The sequence below is a fragment of the Salvia hispanica genome, chromosome 2 (assembly GCF_029641045.1).
Source record: "Salvia hispanica isolate PSC_SH4W2 chromosome 2, Shi_PSC_v1, whole genome shotgun sequence".
In the NCBI taxonomy this organism is placed as follows: domain Eukaryota; kingdom Viridiplantae; phylum Streptophyta; class Magnoliopsida; order Lamiales; family Lamiaceae; genus Salvia; species Salvia hispanica.
The window spans coordinates 65014444-65030306 of record NC_142693.1 but is presented as its reverse complement, the minus strand read 5'-3'; the positions used below and the strand labels follow the sequence as shown (position 1 = coordinate 65030306).

The window sequence follows — 15863 nt, the reverse complement described above, 5'->3', positions numbered from 1 at the left end:
TATGATTTAGGTGAAGAACAAGAAAGAATTCCCAAAGGCACTTTCACATATAAACACCTAATGGCTCCACAAACTAGCAACACAAGAACTAGCAAGCATACCTTTCGAATGCAACACGAAGGAATTTGATAAGTCTTCAAAAGATGAAGAAGGCGAGCTCTCAAATATGGAGATGTTGTCTCTTACAAAAATGTTCAAAAGCTGAGAATGAAAACCCTAAAAAGAGTATTTATACTAAAATAAAAGTAATAGGGAAAATAGTCTTCTAAAGCTTCCAAAAATGACATTTTCGGCCAAAAACGCCCGCCCGGGCGTTTTGGGGCCTTGCCCGGGCATTTTCTCTGTCGCCAGACGTTTTGCTTGTTGGACTGCGCGGCTTTCGTAAAACGACCATAACTTCCTCATCCGGGCTCCGATTGAGGCGTGTAAGGTACTCACGTGAAGCTCTTTTGACGATGAAGACAATGGTGGTCTTAGAAGAGCATTTGGACACCATATTGATAGGAAAATTCTGGTTTGAGTCAGACCTCCAAATCCGACTTGACTCCTTGCCATATCTCCACCTTATTTTCGGACCCCAATCAACCCATGGCCCTTGATGTTGTTGCATCCTATGATTGTGAATACCCGGATTCACATCATCCTCTCCTTCTTTTTGAAAGGATTTGTCCTCAAATCCGATTCTTAGATTCATCTTTCGGATACCCAGCTTCACATCATTCCCTCCTTCTTTTGAAGGATTTGTCCTCAAATCCGGATCAAGCATACCTACAAAACCAAGTAAGTCCAAATCAAGTATCATAGTTCTAGAAGATGGACTAGGCTTACCAAGGGTGTAGTGAGCTATATAGCCAAGATTGCAAATCTCCATGTGGAGTATATCTAATGCATATATGGTCTCGTCAATCATACCATCATTGTGATCATAAAGTAATAACGATATTGGAAATATTCGGCCACTAAGGATTAGGAGACTATGACCAAACAATGAAGCTTGCATCAAGTAAGGAGCATAAGATCTACACCCTAACCATAATGCACATGTAAACTCAATATCACAAGTAATGGTACTATCAACAAGTTTTCTCCTAACACATTTGTGCATCTCATCAAGATATTTTCCATACTCTAACAAGTCCAAAATATAAGCACATGATATGGAGACACACAACTCTAACAATCCTTTTATAAGGTAATCCAAAACAAACTCATTTGTTGTAAGACTTTGATAAAGGATCCATAAAACATGCCAACTCCATGGAAAAGTTTGATTTTTATGCAATAAAAGAACATATCATGCCAAGACACACATGCATCAAACACTTTGTATCTCTTGGTCCCAAATCCACCCACTCTACCAATCCACATACCTAACATTGCCTTCATAAAAGAATTGACATTTTTAGAAGGGCTAGGGATACACAAGAAAGGATCCTCATAGCTTGTAAGACTAAACTTAGCAAGTAATGATTCTAGATTATCATGACACATATCAAACAAAACACAAGTGATAAGAGTATCAATACAAATGGGCATTTGAAAACAAATCACATTCACTTGTTTCATTAAATCATTATTCCAAGTTAAGGTGAGAATACTTGAACCTTGGGAAAGAGGTGATTCAACTTGACCTTGCGTCCATGAGTTCATCACCGGTAAGAAGTTACTCGGTGCATCCACGACTCGAGGTTCACATTCAAATCCTTTCAATTCCTGTCTCAAAAAGTCATCCAAGAGAAAAGACAAGTAATAAGAGTTAGTGAAATAAAGGTCATTCTCCTCACCAAGGGCAAAAATGATAGGGTGATTTAGAGCCCTCCCATGGGTGATCTTAGAATCTAACAAGCATCCTTTTTTTCTCACATGCTTGTGGTTTTTCTCTCTTGAAAGCGATGATTCACACTCACCCCCACCACTCTCTCTTGGCTTTTGCGTCTCACATTTTCGCCTTTTCTCACGCTCTATTTGCTTTTGAAGCATGCTCTCATTTTCTAGCTTTTGCTCTTTCTCTCGATTCCCTCTCAAGTGTTTATTCTCATTATCAACCTCATGTGGCTTTGGTTTGGTGTTCAAGATTTGAAGGGCATTTAATGGCTCACTCTCGTCCTCGGCTTCCACTATGCTAGACATGCCATCATTGAAAGTTGGGTGTGCATCTTCTTCATGTGTGGCCATGGACTCCGTTTCATCCTCACATTGCTCTTCATCATCATCATCAACAAAATCAACCATATGCTTGACACGCTCTTTATCGTCACACTTATTTTGAATCAAGCCCTTTGAAGTAGTGAAGTTGGATGACAACCACGGCGAAACCTTCGTGTGATAGCTAGGATGAGATAGGTTCACCTTCTTTGGTGGGATGCTTCTTCGTCTTGTGTCTACACCATAATGTCGAGGGTTTGAGCTCTCCCTTGATTTACTTGAGACTTCCTCCCCCATTAACCACTCATGCACTTTATGATGATCATGATCCCTCATTCTCCTAGAGTGAGACTCTCCATGGAACTTTGGTACCCGTTCCCTTCTACTCCCTCTATCAAGTTCATCATCATGGTACCTTGACTTGTAGTCACTCCTATCATTTCTCTCTCGGTCACTAGGTGCTATGGAATGGTTATGCCTAACTCGATCTCTTATGATGGATATATTCTCATGAAATATCGTAAATCCCCCTTGCATAGAATTCATGATTCCCCGCGCCTCGTGCATCTCCTTCATGATTGAGGACAACATCTCTTTGAGGGTGTCGTCGTATGTGGACGCGATATCGTCCCCATCCTCCCTTCTAGACGAATTGTGCCTAGAATTCCTCGTATGTGGTGGCATTTTCGAGTACCTACAAAGAAAATAAAAAGGACTAGGGACACGTCCCTTTTGTTAGTAACACAAACAACGCACACACCCAAGAATGGAGAATTTAGTGAGGAACTCACTTCCCATAATGTAAATCCCTATTCCCCAAACTCACACCCAATGTCACTCGGAGGCTTAGAAATTTGGTGGCTAGGATACTCTCCCTCACTTGCTCTCAAGATGTTAATCCACAAGGGTAGCACAATTTCAACAAACAAGATATGCAACTAGACAAGTAATTACTAGTTCTAGAAGCCAAAAGATTTGTGAAAGTAAGGTGCTAGGCCAATGGGACAAATCAACAAACACTTTGTGTGCACAATTTCACCCAACAACAATAGACCCAAGAATTGAAGTAATTTCGGCCTACAACTCTTCGACAATCAAATTGACATACCCAATAACACATATATCAATTTATAGCTAAAGCCCATGAGACATCTCTTTTTCTTGACAATTTTTTCTAACAATTTCACTCTTTGGAGAATATTTTTTTTTTTCTCTTTTTTTTCTCTTTTTTTTTTTTTTTTTTTTTGCTTACAAGAACAAGAACCAATGGCTCTTGATACCAAATAATGTGAATCTTCTAGATTGAAGACTCATGAATTTGCCCCGGACTTATTCTCGTAAATAAACCCAACAAGATAAACCAAGAAATGGAACAAGAAAAATGGATAAAAGCATAGAGTATTGATTAGTGTTATGATTTAGGTGAAGAACAAGAAAGAATTCCCAAAGGCACTTTCACATACAAACACCTAATGGCTCCACAAACTAGCAACACAAGAACTAGCAAGCATACCTTTACAATCAACCTTAGCCCGACAAAATATCGAATGCAACCCGAAGGAATTTGATAAGTCTTCAAAAGGTGAAGAAGGTGAGCTCTCAAATATGGAGAAGTTGTCTCTTACAAATGTTCAAAAGCTGAGAATGAAAACTCTAAAAAGAGTATTTATACTAAAACAAAAGTAATAGGGAAAATAGTCTTCTAAAGCTTCCAAAAATGACATTTTCGGCCAAAACGCCCGCCCGGGCGTTTTGGGGCCTTGCCCGGGCATTTTCTCTGTCGCCAGACGTTTTGCTTGTTGGACTGCGCGGCTTTCGTAAAACGACCATAACTTCCTCATCCGGGCTCCGATTGAGGCGTGTAAGGTACTCACGTGAAGCTCTTTTGACGATGAAGACAATAGTGGTGTTAGAAGAGCATTTGGACACCATATTGATAGGAAAATTCTGGTTTGAGTCAGACCTCCAAATCCGGCTTGACTCCTTGCCATATCTCCACCTTCTTTTCGGACCCCAATCAACCCATGGCCCATGATGTTGTTGCATCCTATGATTGTGAATACCCGGATTCACATCATCCTCTCCTTCTTTTTGAAAGGATTTGTCCTCAAATCCGGTTCTTAGATTCATCTTTCGGACACCCAGCTTCACATCATTCCCTCCTTCTTTTGAAGGATTTGTCCTCAAATCCGGATCAAGCATACCTACAAAACCAAGTAAGTCCAAATCAAGTATCATAGTTCTAGAAGATGGACTAGGCTTACCAAGGGTGTAGTGAGCTATATAGCCAAGATTGCAAATCTCCATGTGGAGTATATCTAATGCATATATGGTCTCGTCAATCATACCATCATTGTGATCATAAAGTAATAACGATATTGGAAAAATTCGGCCACTAAGGATTAGGAAACTATGACCAAACAATGAAGCTTGCATCAAGTAAGGAGCATAAGATCTACACCTTAACCATAATGCACATGTAAAAGCATTTGGATACCATATTGATAGGAAAATTCTGGTTTGAGTCACACCTCCAAATCCGGCTTGACTCCTTGCCATATCTCCACCTTCTTTTCGGACCCCAATCAACCCATGGCCCTTGATGTTGTTGCATCCTATGATTGTAAATACCCGGATTCACATCACCACGTACGTCACCAATGACGTAAAAAAAAACTCACTAATCTTGAATAGTGGGACGGCACTGCATTGTAGTGGAACATAACAATCTTATGCTATAACAAAAAAAGATTTACCTGCATTTCTTAATAATATCTCTGTACTGTAGTGGATCATAACAATCTTATACTATAACAAAAAAAAAAAAAAGATTTACATGCATTACTTAATAATATCTCCTCTTCTTTTGATCACATGGAGACAGCTTTAATAAAGAGCTTGTGACATTTCTAGTTTTGTACCATCAATTATTTTCCTAATCTACAGCCACCTCCATACTAATTATTTTCTAATTTCACACCTTAATCAATACAAAATCCCACCACCACCTAACGCCGTTGCCAACTCCTCTCCTCCCCCTTCGCCACCACAACTCTACCAATCAAGTGATGGCGGCTTTTGGTGCAGCTGCTTCTCTCAAGACTACGATTCAGTATATCGTACAATCGTCTCGGATTTCGCTGGTGTCTACCTTTCAAAAAATCCTACCACCAGCCTACGAGGCCATGGTTCGCTTGCAGAGAGTTTTGATGAAGTTGGTCGACACCGGCTATAGCAAGACCAGGACGAAGGTGAATGATTTGGATGAACGAATCAAAGAGGCCATATGGGAATTCGAAGATTTACTCGAATCCCTTCTCGCAGATTAGGTACTTGCACAACTCGAAAGCGAGAGAGATCACTTGTCTTTCTCTATAGATCTACAGAGTCTGCAATAGAGTGTTGATTGCTTCATCGAGAGGGTGACTGTAACAGCCCGCTCTCCTAGGATACAATAAATGCGGCAATTGCTACCAAACAGACTCGAAGAAATGAACAAAGGCTAGGGTTTCATTTAAAGTGTGTTGACCAAAAGATTAGAAAGAACTATCAGAGTATTTAAAATAACAACTTCACCTAGAAACTTGAATGAGAGAAAGGAAGGTATAATAAATGGCGTTCAAGAATCTAAAGAGTATGACAAAGTTTCCAAGATAAAAATCACAAGAAAAAGGGGCTAAGACCTCAAATCGAAGGCAAGATGCAAATATCCCAAAAACAAATCCTAAAGTGTATCAAAATTCAGCGGAAGACGACCAAGAGAAAAAGAGCAGCTATGTATGAAGACACAACTAAACTTGAAGTTCAGATTATCCATCTTAATTAGTTATCATGCTCAACACCCGCCACCGCTCGTCATCGTTCAACCTGCACATAAGGAAAACACATGCAGGGCTGAGTATTTTGAAATACTCAGTGAGCTCATTGCCAAAACATTTTATAAGTTATGCCACCCTTACCAAGTGAACTCGAGTTTTAAGCAATTTAAAGAGAATTTCACGAGTATCACCAAAAATATTTAAGATAGATTGGCCAATCAAACAACTCCCCATTTTCTCATCAAATTCCACAATCACAAACATATCCATGGTGCGACGAAAGTGTGGCCACACTTTTCGCCCACGAGACCGGCCGACTAGCAAGGACGGCTCCCGATCCCCACGTGTACACAGCCTGGTAGGGTTTGCGGCCCATACTCAGACCTGAATTCGTATAAACATATCTATAGCCCTAGCCCAATGGAGCGAACTCACAAACTAGGCATCGGGCGCACAATATCACAATAAAACAGACATAGGCATGGCATAACCGTTAAACCACCCTTATAACACCAATCAATATTTTTGCAAGAAGTAAAAGAGTTTAAGAATAAAGCCCACCTCGACTGCTTAGTTTTCAAGTAGTTTCGCTTTTCCGTTATCCGGCTTCGCAACCAAAGTTTCACCTTTTAATCACATAGGCACATATCACAAATTAGGTTCAACACTACTCTTACTCATGCATGTCTCAATATCTCTTTTCCCTTTTCCCTTGATTTATCTTATCATTACTAACTAATCATGATCATGTTTATCACACAAGAATATTTAGCCATCAACTACACACTACTCATCACACACATACACGACACACACACGCACATACACGACACACACACACACGCACGCCACCCACACACTCACGCCACACACACACACATACATGAACATATTCCCACATCCCTTTTATCCCACTTTCACTCAACCAAGATGCATGAGGGTTCAAGAAGACCGATTAATCGGTTAGGAAGAAGAAAAGAGGAAGTAGAAGAAGAATAAGAAGAACTCATAAACAAAATACCTTTTTAGAGAAAAACAATCGGTAGAAACAAAGTAGAGACTTGGTTCTTCAAGAATCTTGTCATTCAAACTCTAAATTCTTCTCAAAGGATGACAAAATATTGGTGTGTGGAAGAAGAAAATTTGAAAGAGTGAGGGGAGGGGGTTTCGAAATTATGGGGGCTAGGGTTAGGGGTTTTGGTTCTTATTTATAGAGTCCAATCAAGATCTTTAGGTAATTAGAATAGAATATTTGGTAAGATCTCATTCTCCACAATTAAATAATCAATATTGTGAAGTAGGGAAGAAGAATTAACAAAAATAGATCATAGGGCAAATCCCATAGGTCTCGAAAATTAGGCTCTCCAATTAGCCAAGATTTTGTTTTGGTATATTTTACGGAGTAGAATAAAATATCACGGAGCAAAATAAAAATAAGGATTCTCCCAACTTGGAGTAGAAATAGGCGTCCCCATGCCTATTTAAATAAGGCATGGATTTTTAATATTGCCTAGAATAAGGTAAGGCAAGATCTCTTGAAGTATGGAAAGATTTGGTAGAATAATTAAATTCTAGGTATGGAAGGAAATCAAGTAAGGAGTCAAATAAAATAAAACAATTCTTTCCTTCCCAAATATAGTGATTTTCGAAAATCACTTAAAAACAAAGGGGGCTCGATTTTTCTCTCTTCAAAAGGAAAATAATTGGGTCTTGGATTTAATTTGGATAAATATCCCAAGAATTAAATTAAATCTGGAAAAAATAGAATTCCTTCTCCAAAAGGCCAAGGGGTCGAAAATCTCAAGAATTGGGTGGCAAGTATTTATGGAAATTTTCTCTAACATTCTCACTCACCCTTAAACAATTAATCTACCACATAAATCTCATAATTTAATAAATCACATGCCACATCATAAAATCAATAAGTTTGACTTTTCAAACTTTCAACGCAAACCCTAGACTCAACTCGGCCATAGCATCACATGCAATAAATGCATTCACGACTCCACGTCATCACAAATAAATTATAGGGCTCTAATATTAGGGTTCTAAATTCCGGGATGTTACATCCTACCACACTTAAAAGAAATTTCGTCCCGAAATTTGGTACCTTTATGGAAAGAGTTCCGGGTATAGATCTATCATCCTATCTTCACTCTTAAACTCTTTTATGTGCAATTTTATGAATGTGGAGAAATAAGGGTGGTTTAACTGTTATGCCATGCCTATGTCTGTTTTATTGTGATATTGTGCGTCTGATGCCTAGCTTGTGAGTTCACTCCATTGGGCTATCGGGCTATGGATATGTTTATACGAATTCAGGTCTGAGTACGGGCCGCAAACCCTACCAGGCTGTGTACACGAGGGGATCGGGAGCCGTCCTTGCTAGTCGGCCGGTCTCGTGGGCGAAAAGTGTGGCCACACTTTCGTCGCACTATGGAATGATTGTGATTGTTGGATTGTTGAGGAAAAATGAGGAGTTATTTTGACTGGCCAGTCTATGGAAAATATATTTTGTGATACTCGTGATATCCCTTTAAACTGCTTAAAACTCGAGTTCACTTGGTAAGGGTGGCATAACTTATAAAATGTTTTGGCAATGAGCTCACTGAGTATTTCAAAATACTCATCCCTGCATGTGTTTTCCTTATGTGCAGGTTGAACGATGACGAGCGGTGGTGGGTGTTGAGCATGTTAACAATTAAGATGGATGTCTTTGAACTCCAAGCGTAGTTGTGTCTTCATACATAACTGCGTTTTCTCTTGGTCGTTTTCCGCTGAATTCTTTTTGAAACCCTTTAGTATCTTTGAATATTTTGCACTCTCCTTTCGGTTTATAGGCTTTAGACTATCTTGTGGTTTTATCTTGGAAACTATGTCATACTCTTGAGATTTTTGAACGTCATTTATTATACCTTCCTTTCTCTTAATCAAGCTTCTAGGTTAAGTTGTTGCTTTAAATGCTCTGATAGTTCCTTCTAATCTTTTGGTCAAGAATCTTTAAATGAAACCCTAGCCTTTGTTTATTTCTTTAAGTCTGTTTTGGTAGCAGTCACCGCATTTATTGTACCCTAGGAGGACGGACTGTTACACCGGTACTCCTCACAGCCAACAAAACTCAGCACTGCATATCAAGCAGAACGATGCTGCTGTGGAGTTGTTTAATTGCGTCGCAAGTCTTGATGAGGAAGATTATCTTACACACACACAGTTGCCAAAACTTGACGACAGTCCATATAGCTTTTACGGTGGAGATGTGCATGATTTGAGGGAACAAGACCAAAGGATGCTTAATCCATCAACTTTAGATGATCAGAAGGCTATTGCAAATTTGGCAATAAATGCTAAGATTGCGAAGGCTATGGCTAGGTCTGAAATTAAATGGATTGCCGAATTTGCAGCAGGAGGAGTCGGGAATCTTAAGGTTGGTGAAGCATACAAGGATGCTATTGATGAAGATGGTGAAAGGAGATGCACAATTCTTCTATTTGGTGCAGAAAGACGATCATGCATATATGATCCAGGAGGTTATGTTTTTCTTCAAAAATTCCTTCTAGTTCAGGGAGTTCTAATGGTGCAAGGGAGGGATTTGTCCGCAAAAAAGAAAATGAATCTACATAATTGCAGAATTCCTATATTAGATGAGGCAGAGCATTCGGATCTTAAGCACATGATTTTTGATCTAGGATCGAGGGGACTCCTCGCAAAACAATCCTCATCGACACTCTCCGTGGCTTCGTGGTTTCCACCTTGAGGACAAGGTGGATTTCAACCGTGGGGAAGTTGATACGAGCATATCTCCTAAAATATTCTCCATATATTATTATTTAGTTAGTTATTGATCTACCATATCTTTTCATATTTATTAGGATTATTTTCTTATTCCTTAAGTTAGGGTATCCACTATTATAAATAGTGGACATTGTTCTTCATTCAATCAATTAAGAAATATCAGTATTTTATTTATCTTTTACGCTATTTCAGTTTCTACAAATTAATCTTGGTTTGATCGACCGGCAAAGCTCCGGCGACTACCTTTTATCCCTAAATTTGATGCCGGATTGATCGACGGGCAAAAGCTCCTGCGACGTTCGACGCGAATTATCCGAGTTAAGGAACTTCATCCTTAACATCAAGTCTGTTAAGTTTGCATTTGTTTGGATTGGGGTGTCCATGGAAGTACATGAATCGCATTGGTTCACTGCTACTGAATCTTAAGGGCCTCAAGTTAGGAGATTATGCCTTTTCGAGGCTCAGAGTGGGAAATAGAATCAGAGTGTTTTTTGAAACTTGAGACAGTTGTAATTGAAGACACTGATTTAGTGCGATGGAAAGCTCAGCATAGAAGCCTCCCAAAGCTTCACCTCCTAAGCATATGACATTGCTACAAATTGCGACAACTTGATTGGGCGCGTGATCCCTTAATGGTCACAACTACAATCGAATTAGTTGAGTGCAACCCTTTAGTTGTCGCTTGTGCCAGAATCTCTCTTTGCAGTCCGTTGCCACTACCTTTTGAGATGAGAAGTCGTCGTAGCTAGATTCTCAACTTGGTTAGCAGGTTAGCCATCCTACTTCGTAATTTGCACAAATCACATTAATTCATTAGTTTCTTAATTAACTAAAATGCTTGTACTACATGTTACTTAGACTTGATGTGTTTTTATTACATTTCATTATAGTATAGTATATGTGGTGTAGTTCGTCACATGTGATAGTTGATTAAATCACACAACATGTTTTGTATATTTACGTACGCTCGTATCCTATATTCATTTATCGGTGTTTTCAGGCAAAAGAGATAGCCGAACGGGTCAGCTGCCGCGTGATCTCGTCATTATGTATTACAATGTTTTTTCTTGAATCCAAGGATACTGATTTGTTGGATTTTATTGAGGATTATGAAACTTGAATGTTGAATTATGTTTGTAACTGAATCTGTTGTTTTATAGATTTGTGTGAAAACTACATGCATTTTCCCCTGATTCAAGGTTTATATATTACTCCTCTACATGATTTTCACTTAGTTTTTATATACTTATTAGTTTACATTTCTCATATGGTCTTGCAATTTTGAATTAAAACTAAGCACTACAAATACTAGTAGTATATGTTACTATAAGAAATAAAAATGAATTTTAATTTGATCATATAATATTTCTTTTAATGTAACCGAAGTTAAATGATCTAGCTCTTGGACTTAGTAAAGAAGATCTATCTATAAATGCAGTTCATATTCTATTTTCAGACTTCATTTTTCAAAACAAGGGACAGCCCTGAAACAAGATCTGATTTGCAGAATAACTTTTTAGAAAATAATGTTGATAGAGTCGTCTTTATCTTTTACCACCTAATACCGTTAAACAATCTATTTAAGTTGGCATCATCAATAATTTTCCGGTCAAATTTCATATAATAATATGAAATTCGATGAGCGAAGACATATAATAATATCACCACTTAATTGAAGAAGTGGCCAACGAATTAGTCACATTTGAAATATTCAATTGACTGGTAACATTTATGCCAATGACTTTGTAGAAAGAAGGCAAGAATCATAGTAAAACCATTTTCATTTTGAAACTTGATTTGCAAAAATCCTCCCTCTTCACCATCTCTAACTCTTCACACCATCATTGTGCTGTGTTTGATAATTCATATTTCAATTGGGTGATGGCTGCTTTTGCTGCAGCTACTTCCCTTAAGAATACGTTGGAGCGTATTCTACACTCGTCTCGCTTTTTGCTGGTTCCTCCGTCTGCGGATATCGCAGCACTCACCTACAAAGCCGTCTACGACATCCAGACAATTCTGCTACAACTGGAGTACACCAGCTACAGCAAGATAAGGACGAAGGTGAACACTGTAGATGAACAAATCAAACAGGCCATATGGGAATTCGAAGATTTATTAGAATCTCTCATCTATGATCAAATTCTTCCACAACTCGAAATCTCATCGGTAGGTGAGAATGATCAATTGTATTTCTTTGTAGATCTGCAAAGTCTACAACAGAGTGTTGATTGCTTTATCGAAAAGCTGATGGAAATGGAGGAGGAGTATGTTTTAGAATTGGAGAATATGCCTGAAGAAGAAGGCGAACCTATTTCCTCAAGAATTGATTCTAGCGGAATCAACTCAAACATGGTTGGATTATCTGATCAATTTCAACAAGCCAAGGATTATGTTCTTTCAGAAGATAAGAATTGGTTATCGCTCGTTGGGATGGCAGGGGTTGGAAAGACAACTCTGGCTAAGAAAGTATTTGACGATCCGTCTATCCAGGCACATTTCGAGCTTCGTGCATGGGTCAGAGTGGGCAGAAAATGTGAATTCAATGAAATATTACGAAGCATTCTGGCTCAAGTGGATCCTAATACTCACTACCAAATGCTTAGCCAAAGAGACGATGACGACGACCATAAATTAGTTGGAGCCTTGGAAGAGAGACTGAGGAATAAGAAATGTCTCATTGTGTTGGATGACGTATGGGTATTGAATACACAAGCAATGGATTACTTGCCAAAAATGAATGTCCGAATCTTGCTTACAAGCAGGATGGCAAATAAGCAATCTACACTTCTAGTAGTACGCTTGTTGACTTTTGAAGAAAGTAACAAATTACTTGGTGAGAAGGTGTTTGGTGAAGAGGGTTTCCCGCCCCACCTTGAGAAATTGGGAGAGAAGATTGCGGAAAAGTGTGAAGGTCTTCCACTTATGATAGTCATAGTTGCGGAGCTTCTATCTAAAGAAGACAAGACCTCAGAATACTGGACTGAGATAGCGGGAAAAATACAAAATTCTGTGTTTGTGGAAGCATACGATCAAGTATCAGAGGTATTTTTGCCAAGCTATGACTACTTGCCTCAACATTTAAAAATGATATTTGTCTATTTTGGAGCTTTCCCTCCATATACGGATATACAGCCGGACAAAATTTTCCAACTTTTGAGTGCTGAGGGGTTTGTTGAACTGCTTGGAAAACAAATTTGGGATGAATTTAAGGTCGAAGTCTGGACTGATCTTTGTATTTTGTATTATCTTGTTCTTTACGATTATAGCCCTGACTCTTGGTTTTCATCAAAAATCTGTCGCGTGCATTCTTGTTGGCAGCACGTGTGTAGGAAAGAAGCTAGTAAGATCAAGTTTTTGCATGTTTTACAAAGTTCTGATGATGTTTTGATAGAGCAGCGTCGGTTGTGTGCCCACTACAACACTTTATTTGCCTTCAAAGAAGTGTGTGATTCAATAAAAAGGGATTGCTCATCAACAGCCCGTTCTCTCCTTTGTTTTGGTCCTAACCACCTATATCCGCTGCCAATACATGCCATGGATTTCAAGTTGCTCAGGGTACTAGATGCTTATGCAGTCCGATTTTATCATATCCCACTTGAGATTATGAAACTAGTTTGTCTAACCTATCTTGCCTTAACTTGCAACAAAGAGATCCCTGTTTCCATATCCAACCTTTTTCACCTTCAAATATTGATTATTGGACAATATTTGAATATCAAAAAGTTAGGATGTCAGTCATATATGCCCGGACAAATATGGGGCATGCAAGATCTACAATGTATTTGTATAAGCGGAAGAGACCTACCAACCCCTAATTCTAATGCTACTCTGGACAAACTCTCATTTCTTTTTGGTGTAAGCGCAAAGAGTTGCACTAGAGAAATTCTCAAAAGAATCCCTAATTTAAGGTATTTAGAAGTTGTGATGGAGTTGAAGCATTATGTTGATGAGGATGATAGGGACCAACTGAATGGATTGGGTTATATCTCAAAGGAACTTCATAATTTGAGGGTACTTTCATATTCTGTATTGAACCCTGATATGAAGTACTATAAGTGTATCATTCCTCTTTCAATGTTCCCATCAAGTTTGAGAATATTGTGCTTGAGTGGCACAGGGTGTCCATGGGAGCACATGAATAAGATTGGTTCATTGCTACCAAATCTTATAAAGCTCGATTTAAAACAGTATGCCTTTCGAGGTCCAGAGTGGGATATAGAATCGGGGTGTTTTTTGAAACTTGAGACACTTATAGTTGATGATGCTGATTTGGTGCGATGGAGAGCTCAAAATGGAAGCCTCCCAAGGCTTCAGCTCCTAAGCTTACGGCATTGCTACAAATTGAAACATCTTGATTGGATGCTTGATTCCTCAATGGTTACACCTATAATTGAAATAGTAGATTGCCATCCCTTTATTTTTGCTTCTGTGGCGAAAATACCAGAATATCTCTCCAAATCTCGATGCTACTGTTCTTATTTGTGACCGAGAGGACGAGAAGTCAGCATCTAGATATCTCAATTCGGTTAACAGGTTAGCCTTTCTACTTCATTTAATTTGCACAAACCACATCAATTACTTTCTTTCTAAACTAACATCCTTGTGCTTGTGATTTAAAATGAGTGTGTGTTTATATTTTATTTTAGTACTAGCTAGGTTGTTGGCTGCTATTTTTGTTATCTAAAACAAGTGAGTTTTTTCTATGGGTTCATATTCAAATAGACCAAAGATATCAAGCATTGGCTTATATATGATAGTTGTGTAAATGACATAACATGTTTTAATATCTATCATTTTTCAGGCAAATGAGAGAGCAGAATGGGTCAGATCCACATTATCCCATCACCTATCACTTTAATTGTAATACCATGTTGTTTTTGTGAATCTAAGGATAATGATTTGTTTGATTTTGTTGAGAATTATGAAAGTTGAATGTTGAATCAGTTTGATTTGTGTGAAAACAATGCATGTATTTTTCCCTAATTCAAGGGCAACATATAACCGTTTCCCTTTATGAATGATTTTCATCTTTGTTTTCATATTATGTTGAATCAGTTGATGCGTTTCTTATTGTTTGGATAATCAAAGATTTGTACAACATATTTGTTCATCCATTGTATGTTGGAATTGGATGTAAATAAATGCCTTTGGCTTTGATGTATTGAAGAAAAACTATGTACTTGTTGCTCGCAGTTTCCATTCTCGTTGCCCAAGAGTTCATGGACATCCATGTATCATTTTTAAAGAAAGTGTATATTTTTTGTCCTGACATTGCATTAATCCATCTGCTATCCCTACTCTTTAAAAATGTCACCAAACAATGTTTGGACATTGATTTAGTATAGATGAAAGGACTTTTTCACTTAATAAGATTTTTTAGACCAAAATGTCCAAGGCTATAAGAGCTATTTATTTGTGTTCTTTTTCATGTGAGAGAGAACCACCACTTCTGCTATATTTTGGTCATTTATTTATGTTGTATTCCTAAAAGAGAAGTTGTCAAAATATATGGCATCATGAAAAAGGAATAAATAATCGATGTAGCCTATATGGTATTTTGATATAAAAAATGCAAAAAGTCATTTCAGTGATATTATATCAATGTCCAAGGACGTCTAATAATATTTTTAAAGAATAGGGACCGCAGATGATATCAGTGCAATGTTTAGGGACTAAAAATGTAGTTTCTCATTTTGAAATATTATATGAACATTGTTATTCTATATCCCATCATAATTGAGGTATTTCTTTTGGCACAAAAACTAAAAATGATTTAAGTGAAGTAAAAATAAAATAAGGGATCAATATTATAAATGAAAATAGAATAAATAGATTAGTGAAAAGTGAAAAGAGAATAAAATCAAAGAGGTTAAATATATTAATTTTTGTTATAAAGAGATTTGGCTCACAATTAAGAAAGACGACCAAATTTAAATATATTAGGGTCTATCTTGCTGAAGACCGAGCCATTCGACCATGTGAACGTGCATCCCGTGCACGGGGTATCCTGGATGCCGAGTCTCGCGCAGGCTCGGATTGGGCCGTCCATCTCCCGGTTCTCGGGTTTCTTCCTACCGCGTCGTTCATCCACATGCATTACTGCAT

General features: G+C 38.1%; 1 protein-coding gene across 1 annotated transcript; it reads left to right on the top strand.

Annotated features, from left to right (window-relative positions):
* The first annotated feature begins 11469 nt into the window (after positions 1 to 11469).
* LOC125220693 (putative late blight resistance protein homolog R1A-4) lies at positions 11470 to 14741 on the top strand. The gene is made up of 2 exons (XM_048122846.2): positions 11470 to 14291; positions 14560 to 14741. The coding sequence occupies exon 1, from the start codon at positions 11637 to 11639 to the stop codon at positions 14241 to 14243; it is 2607 nt and encodes an 868-aa protein (XP_047978803.2). The 5' UTR covers positions 11470 to 11636; the 3' UTR covers positions 14244 to 14291; positions 14560 to 14741.
* Positions 14742 to 15863: the final 1122 nt, after the last annotated feature.

Excerpts from the sequence above, each read along its gene's own strand:
- LOC125220693 (XM_048122846.2), top strand. The coding sequence starts at position 11,637 with ATGGCTGCTTTTGCTGCAGCTACTTCCCTTAAGAATACGTTGGAGCGT.